Raw genomic sequence first — 23,998 nt, 5'->3', positions numbered from 1 at the left:
GTGTCTGGAGACTCTGAGAACTGTCATAATGATACCTGGACTTTCAAAAGTATCAATGTGATACCTGGACTTCTATTTTGTTGTCAATGTTGTACCTGTGCAAACTTTCCGTCACGGTGTGAGGACAAAAACGACTTTTTCTCTCCATTAAATTCTGAATGAATTAATTCTTCTTCTTTTTTGAATTAATTCAAAATTAAAAATAAAAACTGAATAATTATTACATTAAAAATAAAAGTTGAATAAATTTTTTCTTTGTTCTATTACCCAATCCAATACACTCTGACCATAAATCAAAACTTCTCTGACCATGAAATTCAAAGAAACCTATTCATTATGATCTTCTTCAATTTGGATTTGGATTCTTTAGGAATATATTAGAGCTAACAACTAACATTAAAATGAAGAAAGGTTACAAAACCCATAAACTGGGTTGGAACAACAAACAAACAGGAACAAGAAAGAACAAAGCACCATAAAGCAAACCCAAACTACAACACAAGAGCCGCCCAAGGAGTATCTCAGCAAGGAGGACAGCACCGTGACATCGACTGCATCGCGGCCATGGAGAGAACACCAAGCTACACGACCAAGAAGATCGAGATATCTCAGAACGCACCAACAAAGAAAGACAACAGGGCCTAAACCAGGCAGACCCATCATAGTTCCGATCGAACACCCAACCAACAGCAAACCAGATTCAAAGAGAAGAAACCCAAATCTCAAACCATCTCCGAAACGGAGAACATCTTCTGCCAACAGATCAACCAGAAAAACCAGTTGAAAAGAGACACTGAGTCTCCTCCCGAAACTCCATCTCCAAATCTAGCTTAGCCACATTTCCTCCTCCACGACCACTCCTACCTTAGTGACAACAATCAAGATGAAGTATTTGAACCTCGCAATTCTTCATGTTCATCCTCTTAAACCCAACAAAAATGCCCAAAAAAAAAATCCCAGCAATTGTTCATGTTCTTCAACCCATTTATGTTCATCTTCTTAAACCCAGCAAACCCATTTGAGCTTTCGAAATAAGAAAGACTGACGATGGGATTGAGCTTCAATTTGGAAGAAATCCATTCCAGCCATTGATCTCAAATTGAACCAACAATCAAGAGGGTGATTTTGGTGCCCTTCTCTGTGTGCAGAACGTGGCTGAGGGAGAATAGAGGGGAGAGAGACCAGCAGGAGGACTCTTGAATCACTCTCACCCACCTACCTAAATTCAGATCCGGACAATCCAATCCAAACCAAGGTCAATGAACAAGAACTATCACTCGGTCCCAAATTCGAACTCTATTCGGAATCCTACTTTAATCCCGCCGTTGCCCAACACGCCACTTTAGACCAATCTAAAGCCAAGCCAGTGACTATGATCAGAACCCCAGGCTGTAGTCGGAGCCGCAATCCCGCTTTGAGTACCAACAAAGTTTACAGAGAACCCAATCCATATCCAAATCCAAATCCAAATCCCAATCCATATCCAAATCCAAATCCCAATCTCAATCCCAATTTCAATTTCGTCCTCCAAAATGAAGGACAGATGATGGAGGTCAATGGAGTGCACGCCGATCCTTTCGTCGAGGTCAACTGCGTCGGGGCCTTGTGCCTGAAATCGAGGAGTACTGAGGTGTTGTTAGGGGAGGAATTGGCGAGAGAAGTCACTCTTTTTAGAGGGTTGTTGATCGAGGGGAGAGGAAGAAGACGAGAGGTGGAGGGGTAAAAAAAATTAATTAAAAGAATTAAAGGTAAATAGATCCTTTTTATTTAAAATATTTTTACCAAAAAAAAATATTTAAAATGTTAGTTATATGGGCAAATCAGTATTTTTACCTTTATTTTGTACCTCACGTGCCTCACATGTGGTAAATTTAACGGAGCTGTGACGGAAACTTTACGTGGGTACAACATTGACAACAAAATAGAAGTCCAGGTATCACATTGCTATGTTTGAAAGTACATGTATCATTTTGACAGTCCTCAAAGTCTCCAGACATTGTTGGTGCATTTTTCCAAAAAAAAAATGTGTACTATCTCTACTAGTTTAATCCCTAATCAATTGATAAAAGATATTAGACTAGATTATGAAATCAAGTTGTAGAAGACGCTCGAGTATTCTCGTATATTATTTTATTAGTTAAATTAACGATTAAAATAACCGGACTTATGTATGAAATTATTACAAAATAATAAAATCAAAATTGTTGAAATCGGAAAAAACTATATATGGATAAAATGCAAATGATAGATAGATGACCTCAAAAAAACCAAGGTCATGCTTCCCGTATGATTAATTAATCCTAATCCTAGTTCTAACATTCAAACACTATATGCAGACAATAGACTAACTACTATACTCTCGTAGTAAACCTCTCTTCGAAATGTTGAATCAGACTTCATCAAATGCATTGTAAGGTTTATGCCGGAAGGCCTAGTAAAAATATATTAGCTGGCTGAGGAAGATCCCAAAGAGCCGCTAGCTGTAATTTTCACCGACCCTGAAGCATACATATGAAAGAGGAACGTACTTTACTAGAAGCAAAAACAAAAACCTTCGGAACCCGAAATGGTGATGACAAGTCTATTCAACTTCATCATGATCTAAGAGACCCACACATCTTTATATCATTATGAAGGAAACGTACGAATTCAAACGTATGGCTCGGCGGTAGAGTTGGTATTTATATCCAATGGATATTACCTGTAATACCTGTCGGGTAATATCCATAAAATAATGGTTCTCGAATAATAACTATCAAATAATTTACAGGTATGAATATTTACCCAATTTATTTTTAAACGGGTAAACTCATACCCACTCATTTACCCGTTTTTAATATGGGCAGATTTTTATATTTATTTATTATAATTATTTTTTTATAATTTAAGGCCTTTAGCCTATTAAAGGCTGTGATTTTTTTTACAAATACTTAGGGAGTTAAAAACAGCAACTATAGAGTTATATCCTAAAACTAGAGAAAACCAATCACTAGTTTTGAATTATGAAACTTTGCCCATCATAAAACAAACAAAGCAGTTTCTAACTTCTCCACCATAAAAGGTAACGAGGGGAGGCCTCCGAGTTTTGCGGAGCGACCTCGACTGGCGAAACCTATGTTTCATGGAGTGGCGGCGGCGCTCTTCCCTCAGGCAAGGCGACAACCGTGGGAGTGACGAGGTACGGCGGCAGCGCTGGGCTGGTTCTCGGCGACGATCGTGGGGTGCGGCGAGAGTTTTTTCGATCGAAGGCTTTTCTGGTCGGAGGCTTCTCTGATCGTTTTCTGGAATTGATCCACAATTCGGAGACGAAGGATTGTTGCTTCGACCTAGGCGACGTCCAGGTGTTGAGGATTAGGATCTGAGCGAGGCGACGTCTGTCTGTGGAGGGCTTCCGGGTTCTCTGCGGCGGTGAGCTTGTAGTTGAGGGGATTAGGTTGCGTCGGAAAAGGGAGGCGGCATCTGCTTGCTAAGGCAGGTCGGGGTCAGGTTTCTCTTTTGAACGGCGATGGCGGAGGAGCGAGGCAGGCCCCTGGAGTGATGGGTGGACGGCTATTTCTCGATGGCCGGTGCTAGGCCGATATGCGGGGTGGAATGGAGTGGGTGGGTTTGGGCTCTGGGTGTTGGACCTTAGGCCTCAGCCTGCCTGGGTTGCAGCAGTGCAACCTAGCTGGGCTAGCCCACCTGCTTTTCCTTCTCCTTTTGGCTTGGGCTTGGGATGGGTTGTTGAGGAGTGGCTTTGTCCTATACTATCTTAGCTTGAAGCGGGTTATGTGTTGGTTGCTGCGATGCACACCATGGAGGTCTTAGGTGTCAAAAGTTTTCAAGACAGAGCTTTGATCTAAGGTTGTGTAGGCGTAGGTTATTTTGTTGTTCTCTTTTTCGAATAAGTGAGCTTTGCTCACCTTTTTTCCCTGCCGTTCCTTTAGGTTTTTTAATTTTTTGGTTATGAGTTCTTTGGCTGCTCTGACAGTCTGTGTTGTGCTTGAACTTGTATTTTAAGTGGTTTCTTGAAACTCTCAAGCTTAATGCAGTGACGTCGTTATTTAATGATACTTGATTATGTTCCCCTAAAAAAAAAAAAACTTCTCCACCATTTTCTCAGCAGCCAACCCATGAAAGTGAAAATGGATGCCCGTCTCTTCCCCCAACCATTAAATCAAACCACCGATTTTAATGGTCAATACACAATCCCACCCAGAACAATCAAGTACAGTGAGGTAGGAAATCAAATAACACCCAGGGCCATCCAATTTCACATTATCTTCGATTCTCTATGTTTCTTCAATTCAAGTATAATCAAATAACCAATTCAGGTAAGAAATTGACCAAACAATATTGAAATCACCATTGCAACTGTTAACCCGCAGTAGCCTCATCACCCAAAAATTCCAATTCTTGCAAACCCAACTAATTCTGAAAATCAATTACACAATCATGTAGAGCTCGATAAGAAGATTAATTTTCTACCTCAGTTGCAACCAAACGTCACCGGAAAATACCCAGAAAATGGCCTGAAAACTCAAAAGCTTTGAATCCTCAGTTCTCTCTCACCTCAGCTCATTTTGAGAAACAAAGACTCAGAGATGTCGGCGAGGTCGAGAGGAATCCGTGGCCACCGGTGTGACGCCATGAGCCTTGGGTGATCTTCTCCGATGTGATCTGGATTTGGATATTTGGGTGTGAGGTTTATATGAGTATTTGGGTACCCACGGATATACCCATATCCAACCCATTTTTATACAGGAATTTTGTAATTCTCATACCCATACCCGTTAACAGATACCCAAAAGAAAAAATTACCCGCGGGTACCCGTACCCGTGAGTTTTAATGGGACTCGGCAGGATAATTTAAGTGGTACCCGTGAGTTTTAATGCTATCCGTAGTTTGGCGGGAAATTTAAGTGACTGCCATTGTTTCCCCAGTATGTCTCCTGCTTGTTCTTCAGGCTTTTACTCCTATTCATTAATAATCTTGGGTCCCCTACTACGTACAAGAATCAAGCTCAACCACATCGATCAAACACCAAACTCGATCAACTTCTCTCACACAGGCTGGCCGGATATAATCTTTCCGATCTTCGTGAAAAAAAAAAAAACTACTTTGCTCAAGACTCAAAACTTGTTTAGGGTTGGCCTAAAGAAGGAGCTTATTACGTATACTAAACCTAATGATTTCTTGTTACACTTAAATAACTCGTATAAAAAAAATATTGAAAAACCACGTCATACCCTAAAAGCCAAAGAGATGCATGGTGTCTTATTCTTTTCATCAAAAAGATAAATCAAACAGAGTTAATAAGTACGTACATTGGTAATGTGGCTAAGATGAGTTAGATCGTAAGCAAAACTTTTGTTTCCAGAATTCTCCTAGGTAAAAATCTCTATAAAGTAGTGAGAAATATTTGCACATAATTAAAAGCATATATAGAAGCAGAACCAAACATAACACTCCCATTATTCCCTCTCTCGAGCGCCCTCAGTCTCCATGGAGCAGGTGATTTTCATGGCTTTGTGTTTACTTCCTATATTTTATGCTTTTATCTACCTTTCTAAGCTGGTTCTTCAATGGAGAGACCAATGCTGCTACTTGTTGGCCTATGACTGCTACAAGGCCGCAGATGATAGGAAGCTCGACACCGATTCCTGCCTCAAAATCGTTCTGCGCAACAAAAATCTTGGTCTAGAAGAGTACCGTTTTCTCTTAAAGACCATTGTCAATTCGGGTCTCGGAGAGGAAACATACAGTCCAAGGAATGTCATGGCCGGCCGTGAAGATTGCCCTAGTTTGGGAGATGCACTATTGGAAATGGATGACATTTTCTTCACCACGCTCGACAATCTTTTTAATAGAAGTGGAGTTTCACCCTCGGAGATTGACATACTTGTTGTCAATGTGTCATTGTTCTCTCCATCACCGTCTCTAACGGCTAGGATCATAAACCGGTACAAGATGAAGAGTAGCATCAAGGCCTTTAACCTCTCGGGAATGGGATGCAGTGGAAGCCTTGTTGCTATTGATCTTGTACAAAACATGTTCAAGACATACACGAAGATGTTTGCCGTTGTCGTGAGCACCGAATCTGTGGGTCCGAATTGGTACAGTGGCCAAGTCAAGCCGATGATGCTTGCTAATTGTCTATACCGGTCAGGAGGGTGTTCTATGCTTTTCACAAACAGGAGAGGTCTTAGGCATTTAGCCCTCTTGAAATTGAAATACATAGTCCGAACCCATCTTGGTTCTAGTGACGAAGGTTATGGCTGCTCAATTCAAGTGGAAGATAAGCATGGCTACAGAGGATTTAACCTCAGCAAAAGCATAGCAAAAGTTGCTGCTAAAGCTCTTACTATGAACCTGAGAGTGCTGGCACTTAAAGCGTTACCGATTACAGAATTATTCCGCTATGCGCTCAATTCTCGCTGTCGAAACAAAGCTGCTGCTAAAGAAGTGGTAAGTATGGGTTTGAATCTCAAGGCTGGACTTGACCATTTCTGTATACCCCCAACTGAAGCTGCAGTTGTTAATGGGATTGGGAAGAGATTGGCACTCAATGACTATGATTTAGAACCTTCGAGAATGGCGCTTCATCGGTTCGGCAACACATCCTCTGGTGGGCTTTGGTACGTTTTGGGTTACATGGAGGCTAAGAAGAGGCTTAAGAAAGGTAACAAGATTCTGATGGTGGGCTTTGGGGCCGGTTATGAATGCAATAACTGTGTATGGAAGGTGTTGAGGGATTTGGATGATGCCAATGTGTGGAAAGACTGCGTAGACAGATACCCTCCACCAAGCTTGATCAACCCTTTCATGCAAAGGTATAGTTGGCTTAACTATGAATTTCTGAGCTTTATTAGATTTGATCAAATTAGGAATGCAATAGATCAGTGTCGGTGATCGATGATGATTAAGATTGAATTGATGTATTTCAATTGTGGGCTTATAATACTATTTAAAGGTTGTTGTGATTTCTATATATTTGTTACACACAATTATTGAAATATATGCATCATTATTCGCTTCCAATGTTGTTTTAGTATGCATAATCTTTTAGTGAAATATGCATAATGTTGTTTGCAAGAGATTCTAGTTCAAAATGTTCTTCCCTAGTTCTAGGTCTGTAACTATCTGCCTCTCCATGGTTAGGCCCGTTGGACTTGCATGTGGGTGATGGTCTAAGCTTTTACACACACAACACAGATATACATTTGGCTCACTTCATAACAACCTAAGCCATGAAATGAAATTTGTTGGTGATAAAGTAATCTGTCCGAGTGGTTAAGGAGACAGACTTGAAATCTGTTTGTGATAAAGTAATCTGGGGTTCGCATCCAAAACTAATTGGCAATGAATGAAGTGCCATCATACCCTTATAAACTCATAAGGAAGGTTATGTTTTTCCAATGTGGGAATTATATTTTTCACATTCTCAACACACTCTCGCACGTGTGGCGATTTCTCAAGCCATATACGTGGACAAGTTATATTGGGTGACGATGAGCACGTGTGACCATTGCTGAAACCAAACACGTGGGTAACCAGCTCTGATACCATGATAAAGTAATCTGGGTTTTGCATCCAAAACCAATTGGCAATAAATGGAGTGATCCAAACCCTTATAAGCTCATAAGGAAGGTTATATTTTTCCAATACAGGAGTTATATTTTTCACATTCTCAACAACCATTGCATCCTAAATTTTTTTGCTGATTTGTGCTTGAAATATATCAGTTAGACGAAAATGTTCACCTGGTCACTTATTGACCACGAAAATAATGCTCAACCACCCTTGGATTTACATCCAAGGGCAGAGAGAATTATTATTAAGTTGAGGTGTTTTGTTTTCCACCCTTGGATGTAAATCTAAGGGTTGTTGAGCATAAATTATTTGGTCAACAACTGACCAGGTGAACACCACTGATCAGTTAGATATTAGACTATCTTAATCACACTTTAATCATTAGGTTCTTTCAATTAATGTGGCTTTATTGTGACTATATGCGTGTGATAAACATAGCTGGAATGGTCTATTTTAGTAGATGATCAAAACTTATCAATTCCTACAGTGAGATTTTAATTTCATCATATGCTGATATTAGTTAGATGTTAGAAGTTAGATGTTAGATATCTTAGTCACACTTTAATCACTAGTTTCTTTCAATTAATGTGATAAAATATAGTTGGACCTATCAATTTTAGTAGATGATCGAAACTTATTAATTCATAGAGAGTGGGGGATCGAACTTTCATCGTTAAGCTGACCTATATAATTGATTGACGAGACTAGGGATGGCAATTGGGCGGGTTGGGGATGGGGATCACAATATCATCCCCATCCCCGGGGTCATTTTCTACCCCCATCCCCGCCCCAATCCCCAATAAAAATATATTGGGGATTCCCCGTCCCCATCCCCATCGGGGACTAAGCCTCCAAAACCGCCCCAAATCCCTAATAAGAATTTAATAAATAAAATAATTTTTTCTCATATTGTCTTTTTTAAAATCAAAATCTACAACAAATAAATTTAAAATATGATTAAATTCATAAATCATAATTCAGTGAGTGCAAAAGTCAAAAAACTATTAAAGTAATTGTGTAGCCATTAAAGTAAAGTAGTAAATGTATATATTTGTGATTTATATTATAAATATAAATATATATATATATATAAGTTAAATATATGTATATATTATTGGGGCGGGTTTGGGGATGGGGATCACAATACCATCCCCGTCCCATCCCCAATCTTAGATAGCGGGGATTGGGGATGCCCATCCCCATTCCCCATTTGTCCCTGAATTCTCCCCCCATTAGGGGCGGGTATCCAATGGAGCTCCGCCCCGCTGGGGATTTTTGCCATCCCTAGACGAGACCTAGTTGGGAGACATGCTACCCCTCATTACCTAGCTTTGGTCAAATTAATCAAGAGGAGAATTCAGAGTACCAACGTGCACTTACATTAACATGAATAGATGGTTGGATTACATCAAATATATTTTTTGGTTATTAAAAAAAGATTGATTATAATTATTAAGGGTTGAGATCAACGTATAAGTGTTAGGTCACTTATACCGTTGGTGCAGAGAATAATTTCCAATTAATCAGATACTAAAAAGTTTGGTTAAACATCTAATTAATTAGCTAGGTCATCAATCCCATGAAGGCACATGTAACAAATGGTGAAAATGAAAACTAAAAAGGAAATGAATAATATGTGTTTTGCCCTATTGTCAATGCCTTTCCCCTCTTCTCGTTGGGTCACTAGATCACTGAGTCAGACATTGTTCACTGTTTTTTTATGTTTGTTTCCACCTATTGGGTTACTAAGTCAGTTTAGAAACTGGCTTGAGTCACTCTGCGTCAATTTGTAGGCGGGGTGGAAAAAAAAAACAGTAAGCAATGTCTGACCCAGTGACCCAATAACCTTGACCGAGTTTGCTCTTAGCCTCATTTTAGGTCAGTTTTTCTTTCTGGACAATAAATAACTTCAACAACTTGGTGATGTTACATTGATCGATATTCATTAGAGCAAATTCTCGATATGTTGATTTACATTCACACATCTCGACCAAGGGGGAGCTCAAAAGTCTAAATCATTCATATAAATTCTAAATCAATACTTTTGAAAGCCTATGCATTAGACATTTCAAATATTCCAATTTGAATTAGTATCCACCCAATTTCAAATCACAAGTGCATATCAGGGTAAGTACACTACTAGAAAAATAGCCATAGGCCACGCTACTATTGCGCACAGTTTGAAAAGAGTGCCCTTTATATATCAATAGACATTGTTTTATATATTCTGTTTCATCTATTTGATTGCCACGGATAAGTGTAGCAAAATAAAAGGCAAAGGGGGTATATCAAATTTATATTACCTATTAGATGCTTGTATCCATATGTCTTCCATTTTGCTACTGATAAACCGTATTCAATGAGAAAAAAAATAAAAATTATTTTGATAATTTCCTCTTTTATCTCAAACGAAATTTAATATTTGAATATTTTCCTATTTTATATTTTAATTTTTTCCGCTTTTATCTCAAACAAAATATATAAGTCTAATCTTTTCCTCTTTTTTAGCAAAAGAAACATATAAGTTTTTTTTTTTTTTTTTTTTTTTTGAGAATATGGAATTACCATTGATAACAAATAATTAACATACATCAGAAGTTACAATACGAAATAGTCATGGAGGACTATCATTGACCCAAACATTAAAGTCGAAAAGCATAAACGCATTTCTTGCTAGAAGGTGCGCCGCCCGATTACAATCACGTGGCCACGTGGGGCAGAAGTACAAAGAACTAACCAAAGGAAACAAAACAATGAACAAACAGGACCTCCAAAACGACACAAACAGAATTGGTACTAACTATCATTCTTAACCACCCACAAACTAGATAACAACCTTGGAAACTGCATAAGTTACCAACAATTTTGGGTAACTGCTCAGAAGTTGTAACCACCACCAGAGGAACACGTGTCACAACCACCACCACCACCATGGAGAGCAGAAGCACCCGCGCTAGCCAAACCGGCAACCGCTCCTGGGAAGCATGCAGACCACCGATAGGTGCACTTAGCGGAGCTTCAAAACTCGGTGGCGGAGGATGAAAAAGGCATTTGGTCTGTTCAAAAAATCCCATCAATAATGCTGCTAGGAAGAGGAAATCATTGGGCATAAATGCAAAATCAAAGAGATGAAACAAAGATATGTATGTATATATATATATATATATAGAAATTTTCTAAGGTGCGGACGTCCGTACTGAATTTTCGGTACGGATTTCCTGTTTTCGACCACTTTCCGGCCACATTTTTACATCTTAATCGTTCAGTTTTTAGGTCATAGTGTATAGATCACCTCTACAAAATTTCAGCCAATTTGGTGATCGTTAAGGCATCCAAAACTGCATTTTACACGAACGGACTGAATCTGTCGAACTGGAACCGTTCGTATTTATAATGGTAAATTGCAGTTTTGGATGCCTTAACGATCATTAAATTAGCTGAAATTTTGCAGAGGTGATCTATACACTAGGACCTAAAAACTGAACGGTTAAGATGTAAAAATGTGGCCGGAAAGTGGTCGAAAACAGGAAATCCGTACCGTCCGCTCAATACGAACGTCCGCACCTGAGACGGACTGATATAGAAATATATATATATATATATATATATATATATATAATGAAAACGTTGGTTACTTCCCTGTAAATCCAGAGACGATGTTTCTCTGTCTGAAACTCTTCGACACTGGAGAAGGACCTCTCCTCATATTCAATCCATGAAGAAAAGGACCAACAGTAGTAAAATAAAACGTTCGCTTGAGTTTAGCAGTTAATTTCCATGAGACCCATGACGAGAAGGAAGGTGGCCAGACGCAATGAACGGTCCATGTTGATCTTTGTATGTGCAGACAGATCCCAAACACTCAAATGACAACACACATGAAACAAAACTGTCTAGTAAAACTAGACACTGTCTCCTTGGGTCTATCGATCCACAAAGGAGAGAACATGGGGAAGGGGGAAAACATCACCATGAAGACATGGAAGGAGCAGGAAGGGGGAGGGAGAGAACATAAGGACCAACCTTTGAGTCACTGAAACTAGACAACAACAAATTTGTGGGAGAATTTCCTTCCTTGAAGAATTGCAGAAACTTAAAAGCTTTTTAAGAAACATATAAATACAATGTAGTCGGCATATTTGCATACTTCCCATCTTCCTTGTTTTATTCTTTTCTCTCTTAATTCCTTTTCTTTTCTTTGCAGAAGAGCAGATCTAACTTTACTTCGTTTAACTGAGAAGATCAAGATGCAATTGGTTACAATCGCCTTCATCACCAGGTATTGAACCAATTTAGATTCGAATCGAGTTTTCTGTGTTCAGATTTGAGATTTTGTTTTTTAATTAAGCGAGATTTGGATTGATCTGTAGGGGTATGGATCAGATTGGCATGAAGAAACATCGGCGATGTCAAAATCGACGCTCACCGCTTCGTTCTTCGAATCCAAATTTCAATCCATGGTTAAATACGATTGGGAATTAATATGATATTTGGGGATAAAATTGAAAGGTTCTGGAATCTTTTTCAATATCCGTTTTCTGGTTGCTGGGTCTGGCTTTGCACGAGAGAGGAGAGGAGCCAAGGGCAAATAGTCTTTGTAAGCCATTGTGTGGTTCTAATTTTTTTTTTTTTTTTTTCTTTCTCATGACTGGAGACTCGAAATTATTTAGAAATGACCCTACAAAAGTGATATGCATGTGAATAAGCAAACTAATTAATCTTGACGCAACCTTAGAAGATGAAAGTGTTTTTCGAGCACTACCAAAGATTCATAATAAAAAAATCGAAGGCCAAATATTGTCAAAATTAGTTTTGTGGGATCCATATCCAATTGGATATGCCAATTGTATGTCTTAACCTTTAATTCAATTGGTTATACCTTTTAAATTTTATTTTTCTTTTTCTTATGGGATTTTGGCTTCATGTCCCCCCTTGTACTTCTCTTTTTTCGTTTCAATAAAAATAGACTAACCTTTTATCATTATGCATGTTTGATTATAACCTAAAGAATCCTAACTTTTTTCATTTCAATAAAAATAGACTAACCTTTTATCATTATGCATGGTTGATTATAACCTAAAGGATCCTAAATCAATCGATCATTTGCTATAATATATACGCAGAGCAATTAAGGTATCTGATAATTTGATTTAGTTAAGAGGCCGGTGGCAAAACTTGGCAACTGTACATATGTACTTAGATATGTAGAATCACGATTATTTCATCTCAATTTTTTCGTTTTTCAATAATTTGAGTGAAATCCGACCGTTTTTCAATAATTTATTAGCTTACCAATAGGTGTGCATAGCTCCTGCCTAACAATTTTAATGAATACCAACTAAATCTTTTTAGTCAAAATGAACCGGCCGTTCATCAATAATTGAACCTCACGATTAGTTCAGAATGCATTTCTATTTATAAGGACGAAATATGGGGCAGGGTACGTACAGAGCAGCAGAATTGTTGAGCACTTTCCATGCAACCAACTTAACACTCTGTTTAACAATTCTAATCTCTCTCTTTCTTCTCTCTCTCCCTCCCTCCTCTCTCTTCATATACACACACAGAGAGCTTAAACCATGGAGTTGCTCTTGAAAATGTGTCTAGTCTCTCTTTTCTTTGGTTTTTGCTGCCTCTTTAAGTCATTTCTCCAAAGGAGAGACCAGTGCTGCTATCTACTGGCCTATGAGTGCTACAAAGCCAAAGAGGACTTGCAGCTCCAAACCGACACATGTGCGAAAATCGTCATGCAAAACAAGAATCTGGGGCTGGAAGATTTCAGGTTCCTCTTGAAAACCATTGTCAATTCCGGCATTGGTGAGGAAACATCCTGCCCAAGAAACATCCTCCAAGGCCGAGAAGCAACCCTAGCAGATTCACTCTCTGAGATGGATGAAACCATTTTCGATACACTTGACAACCTTTTCGCCAGGTACCCTTCAGTCTCCCCATCACAAATCGACATTCTCGTGGTCAATGTCTCCATGTTCTCCCCTTCACCCTCCCTAACATCTCGAATAGTGAACCGTTACAAGATGAGGGAGGACATCAAGACATTCAACCTCTCCGGAATGGGCTGCAGTGCAAGCCTAGTGGCCGTTGATGTTGTCCAGGGCTTGTTCAAGTCATACGAAGACTCATACGCCCTTGTTGTGAGCACAGAGTCCATGGCTCCTTTCTGGTATTGCGGCAGAGAAAAATCCATGATGCTTACCAACTGTTTGTTTCGGTTAGGAGGCTGTTCGATGCTGTTCACCAACAGAAGATACCTTAAGCACCAAGCTATCTTGAAATTGAAGACTTTGGTAAGAACACATATCGGCTCGAATGATGATGCTTACAATTCTTGCATACAGCTAGAAGATGATAGTGGTTACCTAGGTTTTCGGCTTACCAAATACCTCACAAAAGCAGCAGCTCTTGCTCTCACAATAAACCTACAAGTTCTAGTGCCAAAAGTACTTCCACTAAGGGAAATACTCCGGTACTTGGTGGAGTCTAGGCTGCGGAAGAAAAGTGGTACCAAGAGCCAAAACCTAGAAGTAGTTGGAGTTGGTTTGAATATGAAGGCCGGAATAGAGCACTTTTGTATCCACCCTGGTGGAAGAGCAATCATAGATGGGATTGGCAAGAGCTTAGCATTAAGCGAGTATGATCTCGAGCCGTCTAGAATGGCGCTTTTCCGATTTGGTAACACATCAGCTGCTGGGTTTTGGTATGCTTTAGGATACATGGAAGCCAAAAAGAGACTCAAGAAGGGTGATAGGATTCTTATGAGTGGATTTGGAGCAGGTTTTAAGTGCAACAATATTGTTTGGGAAGTACTGAGGGACTTGGATGATGCCAATGTTTGGGAAAGCTGCATAGATAGTTACCCTCCACATATTATAGGCAACCCTTTCATGGAAAAGTATAGTTGGCTTAATGATGAATGCCTCAACTTTGTTAGGATTGATTTCAGCAAAATACTCGCTTAAGTTTTCGATAGCACTTGGACTAAATTATATATATATATATATATATATATATGTAAATGTTTGAAGTTGCTCATGTAAAGGGTAGCGTCAAATTTGTCATATGAACTTCTTGTCAAAAGATAATAGTGCATGTATCTCATACATATAAACCGTCTAGACCAGGCGCTTCTATGTATTGTTTTGCCAAATTAATCAATAAATTAAGGTTTCTGTGATGGATACATGAATTTAATTGCTTCTTATCAGCTTCATGTTCTGCAATGTAATTCAAGGTCCATCAATTAAATCTACAACTGGAGCAATATCAGATACAAAATCCATCTAATGAATTTCTGTATTAATAATTTATACTGTCTATATCTACTGAAATCAAATCAGTGGTCAAGTGGGTCCTGTCCTAAAACTCGCATATAGAGGGACAGTCAATGATGACAGTAGTGCTGTCAGATTTTTGTTTCATAAACTTTACTCTAATGGACTCTGAAATAAATTTCAAGTACCAACTCCGCACATGATAATTAAAAGGATATTTTCACAAACAGTGTATGAAGTATAAATGATTAATTCTACACTTTGGTGTAAGAATTTTGAAAACTATTGGTGTATGAATTTTGCATTTCAACATCATTTTGGTATATCATGTTAACACCGTTAAGTTTTTACATGCAAAAGTTAAAGGAAAAGTAATTTTTTTAAACTGTTCTAGAGGATATTTAACGGAAAAGTTAACGGTGTACACTAAAGTGAAATATTTGAGCAAACTTGGTATACCATTATGATATATATGAAAGTTGGTATACCAAAGTGTAGAAATGTCAATAATTGGTGCATGATTTGTGATGTTTTCCCTAATTAAAATTCTATGTTATAAAAAAAAAGGTGCAACCAAAAAAAACAAAAGAGATTGAAAAGTATGATTATATAAAGGTCATGGAAATTCCTATTTTCTGAGGTTTTCAAAATTATCATGCACCTTAGTTTTTTTTTTTTTGGCTAAAAGATGAGTGAAAGAGAGTAATAACCTCCCTAACACTCTAATGAATTAATTAAAGAAAAAATAGATAACAAGAGAGGGAGACAAAACCAAAACCTCTTGAAGCAAACTAACACTAAACAAACCTATCATGCATCTTAGCTTCTTCAAGTAATCACAACAGATTGCATTTCCAAAAGGAGAAAAGTGAGAAAGGTGGTGAATTAAAAAGTTTCTCATTTCATGAAAACCTAATTAAGAATGGTTCTTAATTGGGAAAGTTCATCAATTATATATCTTGCAGTACCGTTCTGCACCATTTGATACACACAATATTAAATGAAATCTGTCAGCTTCTGAATATGCCATACTGGCATACTGCAATGTCTCTCATACACAATAAATTGTCAATAATTTTAGAAAAGCTCTCACCCATGTGTTGCTCCATCCCGATACAAACTTGGCCAATGCTCGCTTACCAGTTCCATTCGAAGTAATAAATTTCAATAATACTTAATAAGGGTCTGTGCAGCTGACCTGTGTTTCTGTTGGGTATAATTACTCAATGACACAACTTTGAATGCGAAGCAGTACCTGCTGGTCAAGAGAGTAGCGTGTAGTTTATAAAAGTATAAATATTATATTATTAAACAAAATGTTTATATAAAAAATATTTAAAGAAACACACAATTCTCTAAAATTAATGTAAAATAGTGATGCTGATGCCAGCATCTGTATGTTATATTTTTTATAAGTATTATTTGTACTATATTTAAGAGAAAAGTGATTGCTCGCCATAATTGAATTTTTTTATTTTTATATCCTTAAAATATTAAATAATTTTATATATCTTTCTAATTGTCAGAGATAAAAAATTCAAAACTTAAATAAATAATCAATAAGAAAGTTTATTATTTTCAGAAACTAACTACTTACTTCTAGACGGGTAACAACCCACTTCTCTACACCCATAGGGTGGGAACAGTTACTAGTGTTATTTATATTTAATTGTATTTAAACCTAGTTATGACTTTTAGCCCTAATTAAAGATTTCAAATTACCAGGTGACATCTTTATTGGAGAGAAGAAACAGAAAGGACGTGCAAGGTATTGTCCCCAACCCTCTTATTCTCTACTTCATAAAAGAATTATGCAGAACCCTAAGACCAAAGAGACTTTCATAACTTATCTTAAATTTCGAGGTTATGCAGCTACCTACACTTGACCCCCCCCCTGAATATGTGCTTGATAGAAGGGATATGAGAGGTGCATCCATTAAGTTCGTCAACGGAGGACTAGAGGAGTGGATTTTTTTTTCTTCTACCACATCTTAACAACGTTAATAGTCAATTGAGAAAAAATAGTGTAGAAATGAATGTCAGCTTATGTGGCACAATAAAATTCATTAGATTGAGCAAAATTTCATGAAATTTACGTCAATTCACGAATACTAGCTTTAGAGGATCCAAATCCGCAATCCGCAAAGATCACCTACTTTATAGGCGATGTATATTGATCAATCGCCCTCCATAGCTATATCATAAAACTGGGAGAACCATTCAGGGCAAGCTATTAAGAAAAAGCAATCCCTCCTTGGGTTTTAGGGTCTAGGGTTGATTAATAGAGGATATGGGTCCCAAGCCAGCATTTCAAGGCCCAAAATTGTGCTTGTCATAAAACAGATGAAAACGAACACATGCTAGCCCATAGATGACAACAGAAAGCTGTCAGAAACTAGCTGTCAGAAATTCTGCCGTGGAGGCTTGGGATACTGACAACCAGGAAGATCACATGGAAGTTAGCTTTGGATATCGCAGCCCACTGAAAAGATCCAGAGACATGATGGATGAGATGCCTACTGAGAATGACAAAAGCAAGGAGGCTGGTCCCTCCCAATTTAATAATGTCTCTAAATGAAGATGCTCATTTGGAATAGTCAGGGTACTTCCCGACCTAGATTTCAGGCGCAGGCTCTCTTTTATGCTTCTAATCTAGCTCTTGATGTGTTTTGTATCATTGATACAAGGGCATCAAATGATTTAGGAAATAAAATAGCTAGTAGTCTTCCTTTTGATGAGAGTTTTGTTGTTCCTGCGCAGGGCCAATGCGGTGGCCTTGTTTTGCTTTGGAAATCCAGAACTATTAATATAAATATTATTAGGCCACATGATCGCTTTATTCACTGTTATGCTACTAATCCTATTACTCATGCTTGCTGGTTTATGACTTTTGTGTATGCTTATCCTAAAAAGGATAAACAGTTGCAACTCTGAATTGAAATTTCTTCTCTTAAACCCCTTAATGGTGATCCCTGGCTTCTAATAGGTGACTTTAATATTATCGCTCACCCGGCTGAAAAAATTGGAGGTAATCCTTGTACCACAAACTACATGTTAAACTTTGTTAATTTTCTAAATGACAATAGCTTAAGCACTCTTCCCCATTTAGGAATCCCCTTTACTTGGATCAACAATCATAAGGACCACACTATTATCTATGAAAAATTAGATAGAGCTTGTGCAAATCCCAACTGGATTCTTCAATTCCCTGAGGCTGAAGTAGAAAATTAGCCAATAATAGGGTCTGACCATGGACCTGTTTGTGTTTTATTTAATCATAGAACCCCCAAGATGTCTAATAGTTTTAAGTTTGAGGCCATGTGGTTGTCACATGCTTCCTTTAAATCTCTGGTAACTAATGCTTGGAACGCTTTTCATGACTCTGATCCAATGCGAAATTTTACCATTTTGTGTGGCAAATTTTCTGTTCTTGCAAAAAATTGGAATAAAGAAACTTTTGGGAATTTATTTAAGAAAATTTCTTCTCTACAGGACCAAATTTCAATTATCCAAACTCAACTTATGACTAATCCTTCTGCTGTTGTGCTACAGGAAAGGAATGCTACTCTCAATACTGAATTGCATCATTGCATGATCTTTACAAAGATGAAGAAATCTATTGGGCCCAAAAGGCAAAAGCAAATTGGTTGGCGTTGGGTGATAAAAACACAAGATTTTTCCAAACCCAGGCCAACATCAGGAAAAAGAGAAATTTTATTTCTAAGATCAAGGATGACAATATCTTTTGGATAACTGATCTTGACATCCTGGCTAGACATTTTGTTTCTGATTTCAAGAAACGTTTTACTGCTGATACAATTCCTAGTGTTTCTTCTCTTAATGACTTTATCAACATAATAAATCCAATTATTTCTGATTCTGATAATGCTTCTCTCACCCAACAGGTAACTGAAAAGGAGATTTTAGACGCTCTCCACTCGATTGGCCCTCTAAAGGCCCCAGGTCCCGATGGACTCCATGCTATTTTTTTCCAAAAGAGAGAATTTTAAGAACAATACATGAACTTAAGGCCACTCCGAATTTTGGTGCCCAACGTTTATATAACCCAAAATAAGTACATGAACTTTTTATCCCGACCCAGTTTTCATACATGCCGTCACTAACACCGTTAACATCTATGCCACGTGGCATATTAATAAGGCATAGATGTTAACGGTGTTAGTGACGGCATGTATGAAAACTGGGTCGGGATTAAAAATTCATGTACTTATTTTGGGTTATATAAACGTTGGGCACCAAAATTCGGAGTGGCCTTAAGTTCATGTACTGTTCTTAAAAATTTCCCTTTCCAAAAACATTGGGAAGACATAAAAGGTAGCCTCGTTCCTATGATCCTGCATTTCTTCTCCAACACTTCTTCTTTACATGCTATTAATCACACTAATATTGCTCTAATCCCAAAGGTAGAAAATCCTGAAACTGCTTCTCATTTTAGACCTATTAGTCTTTGCAATGTCTGTTTTAAAATTATCACAAAAATTCTAGTCAAAAAATTGTGGCCTTTTCTTGAGAAATGCATTTCTGATAATCAAGGTGCGTTCGTCCCTGGAAGATCTATCCATGACAATATTTTGATTGCTCATGAACTCTTCTCTGATTTTCAAAGAAAGAAAGGCAAAACTGGTGCCATGGCTATCAAATTGGATTTAGAAAAGGCTTATGACTTCATCAATTGGAATTACATTAAGGCTTGTTTAAATAGATTTGGTTTTAATAGCAATTGGATAGACTGGATCATGGAGTGCATCACTTCAGTTTCCTTTTCCGTTATTATTAATGGCAAACCCGAGGGTTATTTTTGCCCTACTAGGGGTGTAAGGCAGGGTGATCCTCTTTCCCCATACATCTTCATTCTTTGCATGGAACCCCTAATTAGGCATCTAAATAGACTGTCTGCCAATTCTAGCTCCCATGTTGGGATCCTTTCCTCTCCTCATGGGCTTAAGATTTCTAACCTTATGTTTGCAGATGATTGCCTTATTTTCTGTAGAGCTTCTGGTAAGGCTGCTAGAAACGTTTCGAAAATTCTAAATGATTTTTCCTCTGTGTCGGGACAAAAAATCAATTTTCATAAATCCTCTCTGTACTTCTCTCCTAAAGTCCTCTCGGGAACAAAACATGACATTGTTAATATCCTAAATATTGAGCACAAAAGTACTATTGGCAAATATCTCGGGGTTCATAATATTATCTTTTGGAAAGATCCAATTAATGCTAAAGAATTGCTTTTGAAAATCTCCAATAAGCTTGCAGGTTGGAAAAAAGGTTCCCTTTCAAGAGCAGGGAGGCTCACCCTTATTCAAGCTAACCTTTCAGGTATGCCTAATCACATAATGTCATGCTTTAAATGCCCTTCGAAATTAACAAATTCAATTGATAAAGCTTCTAGAAATTTCTTATGGGGCTCCAACTCTAGTTATAACCCTGTTGCTTGGCACCAAGCTTGTACTCCAAAACGTATGGGAGGGTTAGGCATTAGACCTTCTGCTCATTTCAATAATGCGGCTATTGCCAAACTTGGCTGGAAAGTTCTCACCCATCCGAGTAACTGGTGGGTTAAGATTGTTACTAAAAAATATCTTAAAAATAGATCTTTCTTCCAAGCCAAGAAAGGGCAAAACTGCTCTTTAGCTTGGAAAGGCATCTTAGATAGTAGAAACATCATTCTCAATGGAATGCAATGGATTATTGGTAATGGTCATACTGTTAATTTTTGGACTTTTAACTGGATTTTTCCCTTTCCTCTAGCTAACCTTCTTGATGAAAATCAGACTGCTTCTATTAATTGGAATGAAACAGTTAGCGATTATATTTTGGACAATAAGTGGAATAGAGATAAATTGTTGTCTCATTTACAAACGGATGTTGTGGATCAAATTTGTGCATTGCATATTCCTATATATCCCCATGAAGATGCTTTTCTCTAGGGACCCTCACCAAATGGCTCTTTTACTATTAAATCTGCCACATGGTTACAAAATGCAAATGTAGAGAGCCATGTTCAATCTCCTTTGCTCAGGAAACTCTGGAATTTGAACTTACCTCCTAAGGTGAAGGTCTTTGGTTGGCTTCTCTTACGAGGTAGACTTAAAACCAGAAGCAGATTGCACAGGTTTGGCCTCATTCACTCTAATTTATGTCTGTTATGCAATGCTAGTGAAGAAACTATTGACCATTTATTATATCATTGCTCTATGTCAAGATCTGTTTGGAACCTGGCCAACTGCACTATTTTGCTTAATGCAAATAGCCTGCACCAAAGATTAATTGATTTATTCATTGATGCTCCTTATGATACCAATCTCTTTGCTAAGCTCATTTCTTTATGCTATAACATTTGGAAAGCAAGAAATAACAATGTTTTTAGGAATGAAGCTCTCTCCTCCCCTTCTATAGTGGCCATTGCGGCTTCCACTTCTCAAGATTTCCTCACTCATAATCCTCTTGTCAGGCGGCCTCCAGATCAGTGTGAGAACATCAAATGGAATCCTCCTTCTCCAAACCATGTTAAAATCAACTTTGACGGTTCAGTCATCCAACAAAATAACAATGCAGCTATTGGCTTTGTCATCAGAGACAGCTTCGGATGTCCTGTTATTGCTTGTGCTAAACGCATTGGGAAACCTAATGTCCCTCTAACTGAAGCTGTTGCTCTCCGGGAAAGCCTCCTAAAAGCTCCAGAGCTTAACTACACCAACCTGTTGATTGAAAGGGATTCCCAACTGGTCATTCACTGCGTTATTGGGAAGACAAACACTCGGCATCTTCAGTCTATTATCCAGGACATCAAACAGTTAGCATCCAACTTCAATTCAGTCATTTTCACCCACACTTTCCGGGAAGCTAATTTTGTGGCAAATGTCCTTGCCTCCGTAGGCCATGGATCGAACGAGCTCATTTCTTGGACTAGTCACTTTCCCTCGAGTGTTAGATCAGCCATTAGCTTTGATCTATTTGGTGCGGGTTGCTCTAGAGGAGCCTCTCTGTAGCTTGTTTTGTTAGTCTTTTCGTATCAAAAAAAAAAAACATATGAAGCCCCAAACATTGGAGTAACAATAAAGAACAAACTGATTTGGTGAAGAATTTGGGCCGAGTGTAGCTAAGAGCAAAGATCTGATCGATGGAGCTCGTAGGCTGATGTAGAGATGGAGGTTTCACTGGTCGCAACTCGCAAGTCTCTATACAACTATTATTACAAGTTTAACGCATCCATACATGAATCTATGTACAAAAACGAGAGGGCAATTTGCTTGTGTAATATGAATGAACTTTTGTTAATTGATTGTTGAACTGAAGTTACAATTTTCGTGAAAATTATAAAAGAAAATAGAATCCAAATTAATTAAATTAATACAAAATTTTTTTTTGATCCCGATAAAAAAAAAACAATTAGATCAATGTACGAAACAACCAAATTTTTTTGAAATGAATAGAGTTAATCTATCACATAATGTCATAATTAATTGTTCTCTCAGTAATCGATGACAAATGGCTTCACAAGCTTAGGAACATGTATGTCCCTGTGTCATCCACAAATTGGTGCGACATGCAAGCACTATCCAACTAGGCCTCATCAAAAAGTCAGCGGATCAAGTGGGCCGATGGAGGCCCGCCGGTCCTGAAGGCTAAAAGCCCGGCCCGGCCAGTTAAAAAGCTCGCAAAAATCCGCCTCGGTGGGTAGTGGGCCGACCAGCCAAAAGCCAGTAAAAACCCAGCCCGGCCAGTAAAAGCTAGTAAAATATTATATATATATATATATATATATATATGTAGATATGTGTGTGTGTGTGTGTGTTTATAAATATACACACACACACACATACATATATATATATATGTGTGTGTGTGTGTGGAAGTTCTTATACTTCTATATAGAATAAGTGCATTAGTGCATATATATATATATATATATATATATATATATATTCTACATATATATGTGTGTGTGTGTGTGTGTGTGTTTATATATATATATATATGTGTGTGTGTGTGTGTGTTTATATATATGTATATGTGTGTGTGTGTGTGTGTGTGGAAGTTCTTATACTTCTATATAGAATAAGTGCATTAGTGTATATATATATTCTACATATCGGTTAACCAATTCGATTGGATTCGAAAATATGGTGAAATTGGCTAAATTTTTTACCACACTCATAATTTATTGTAATAAACTCATCCAACGGTCGGTCTTTCCATTTTCTTTGAATTGATAGGGGTTGCTCTTTGGAGTGTGTGATATATAAATATAGGTTTATGAGAGTAACTAAGTTTGACATAGTTGATAGAATTCGAAACGAGAACCAAATTGGCTGAATTTTCTACAACCACCATAAAACTGATGTCGCTTTTGGGAAGCGACCAATTTAACCCTGAAATGTCATTAGTAGTAAAAGTAAGTAGGGATCGTTCTATTCCGGGGATTGAGGGTACACCTGTCATTGTAGGACAAACAAACAATTAAAATTAAAACAAAGTATAATATTCACAAAGATATTCACAAGTATAAACATTATTTACGAAAAGGGGGGATTTTTGGTTTTCTATTTTCGAAAATAAAATCTAAGCTAACAAAACAATTAAAATGCAAAAACATAAAAACACAAATGGGATGTGGGAACAAGGATCAAAGTCGAAACTCATGATTAAAATTAATTCAAGTTCATCATTGTTCATCATAGTCATGCAAGAGGAGTTGATCATGTGAAACGTTCAAAAGCAAACAATTTCCCATATTTTACTTTCAATGCTAATTAACCTAAGCGAAAGCACCTAGATTAATCCTATCAAACATGCAATCAAACCCTAGAAAGCTAGTCAATCATGTCATGTTTAACGCATTAAGCACCTAGAAAGGCTATCAACTCAAATGTGCAGCTTAGTATGAAAAAGTTCACCTAATTGCAATCTTCTTTGATTAAATTCGATTTTTGTACAAATCCTTTACTACTTATTGATTCAAGAACACAAAACCAAAAAGTTGATTCATGTTCTCAAATTCGTAGCAACATTCTAATAAAAACCCTAAATGTTTCGAACCATTCAAGATTATCATACAAACGATTTCTATCATGCAGATTTAATCAAACACTCACACAAAAGCAACCATAAATCG

The 23,998-nt window shown here is 37.7% G+C and overlaps 3 protein-coding genes across 3 annotated transcripts; all 3 read left to right on the top strand.

Annotated features, from left to right (window-relative positions):
* The first annotated feature begins 5,319 nt into the window (after window positions 1-5,319).
* Window positions 5,320-7,008, top strand: LOC112170275 (3-ketoacyl-CoA synthase 19). The gene has a single exon (XM_024307505.2). The coding sequence runs from the start codon at window positions 5,486-5,488 to the stop codon at window positions 6,890-6,892; it is 1,407 nt and encodes a 468-aa protein (XP_024163273.1). The 5' UTR covers window positions 5,320-5,485; the 3' UTR covers window positions 6,893-7,008.
* A 5,998-nt stretch (window positions 7,009-13,006) lies between these two features.
* Window positions 13,007-14,777, top strand: LOC112186018 (3-ketoacyl-CoA synthase 19). The gene has a single exon (XM_024324370.2). It carries the CDS (start codon window positions 13,153-13,155, stop codon window positions 14,548-14,550), a length of 1,398 nt encoding a protein of 465 aa, XP_024180138.1. The 5' UTR covers window positions 13,007-13,152; the 3' UTR covers window positions 14,551-14,777.
* A 6,300-nt stretch (window positions 14,778-21,077) lies between these two features.
* On the top strand, window positions 21,078-21,872 carry LOC112170267. The gene has a single exon (XM_024307496.1). The coding sequence runs from the start codon at window positions 21,078-21,080 to the stop codon at window positions 21,870-21,872; it is 795 nt and encodes a 264-aa protein (XP_024163264.1).
* Window positions 21,873-23,998: the final 2,126 nt, after the last annotated feature.

This window comes from Rosa chinensis, chromosome 1, assembly GCF_002994745.2.
Source record: "Rosa chinensis cultivar Old Blush chromosome 1, RchiOBHm-V2, whole genome shotgun sequence".
NCBI lineage: Eukaryota > Viridiplantae > Streptophyta > Magnoliopsida > Rosales > Rosaceae > Rosa > Rosa chinensis.
This window is presented reverse-complemented; position numbering and strand designations above follow the sequence as displayed.

What these genes read in the sequence shown, in the direction of transcription:
- LOC112186018 (XM_024324370.2), top strand. Translation starts at nt 13,153, where the DNA reads ATGGAGTTGCTCTTGAAAATGTGTCTAGTCTCTCTTTTCTTTGGTTTT.
- LOC112170275 (XM_024307505.2), top strand. Translation starts at nt 5,486, where the DNA reads ATGGAGCAGGTGATTTTCATGGCTTTGTGTTTACTTCCTATATTTTAT.
- LOC112170267 (XM_024307496.1), top strand. Translation starts at nt 21,078, where the DNA reads ATGTCAAGATCTGTTTGGAACCTGGCCAACTGCACTATTTTGCTTAAT.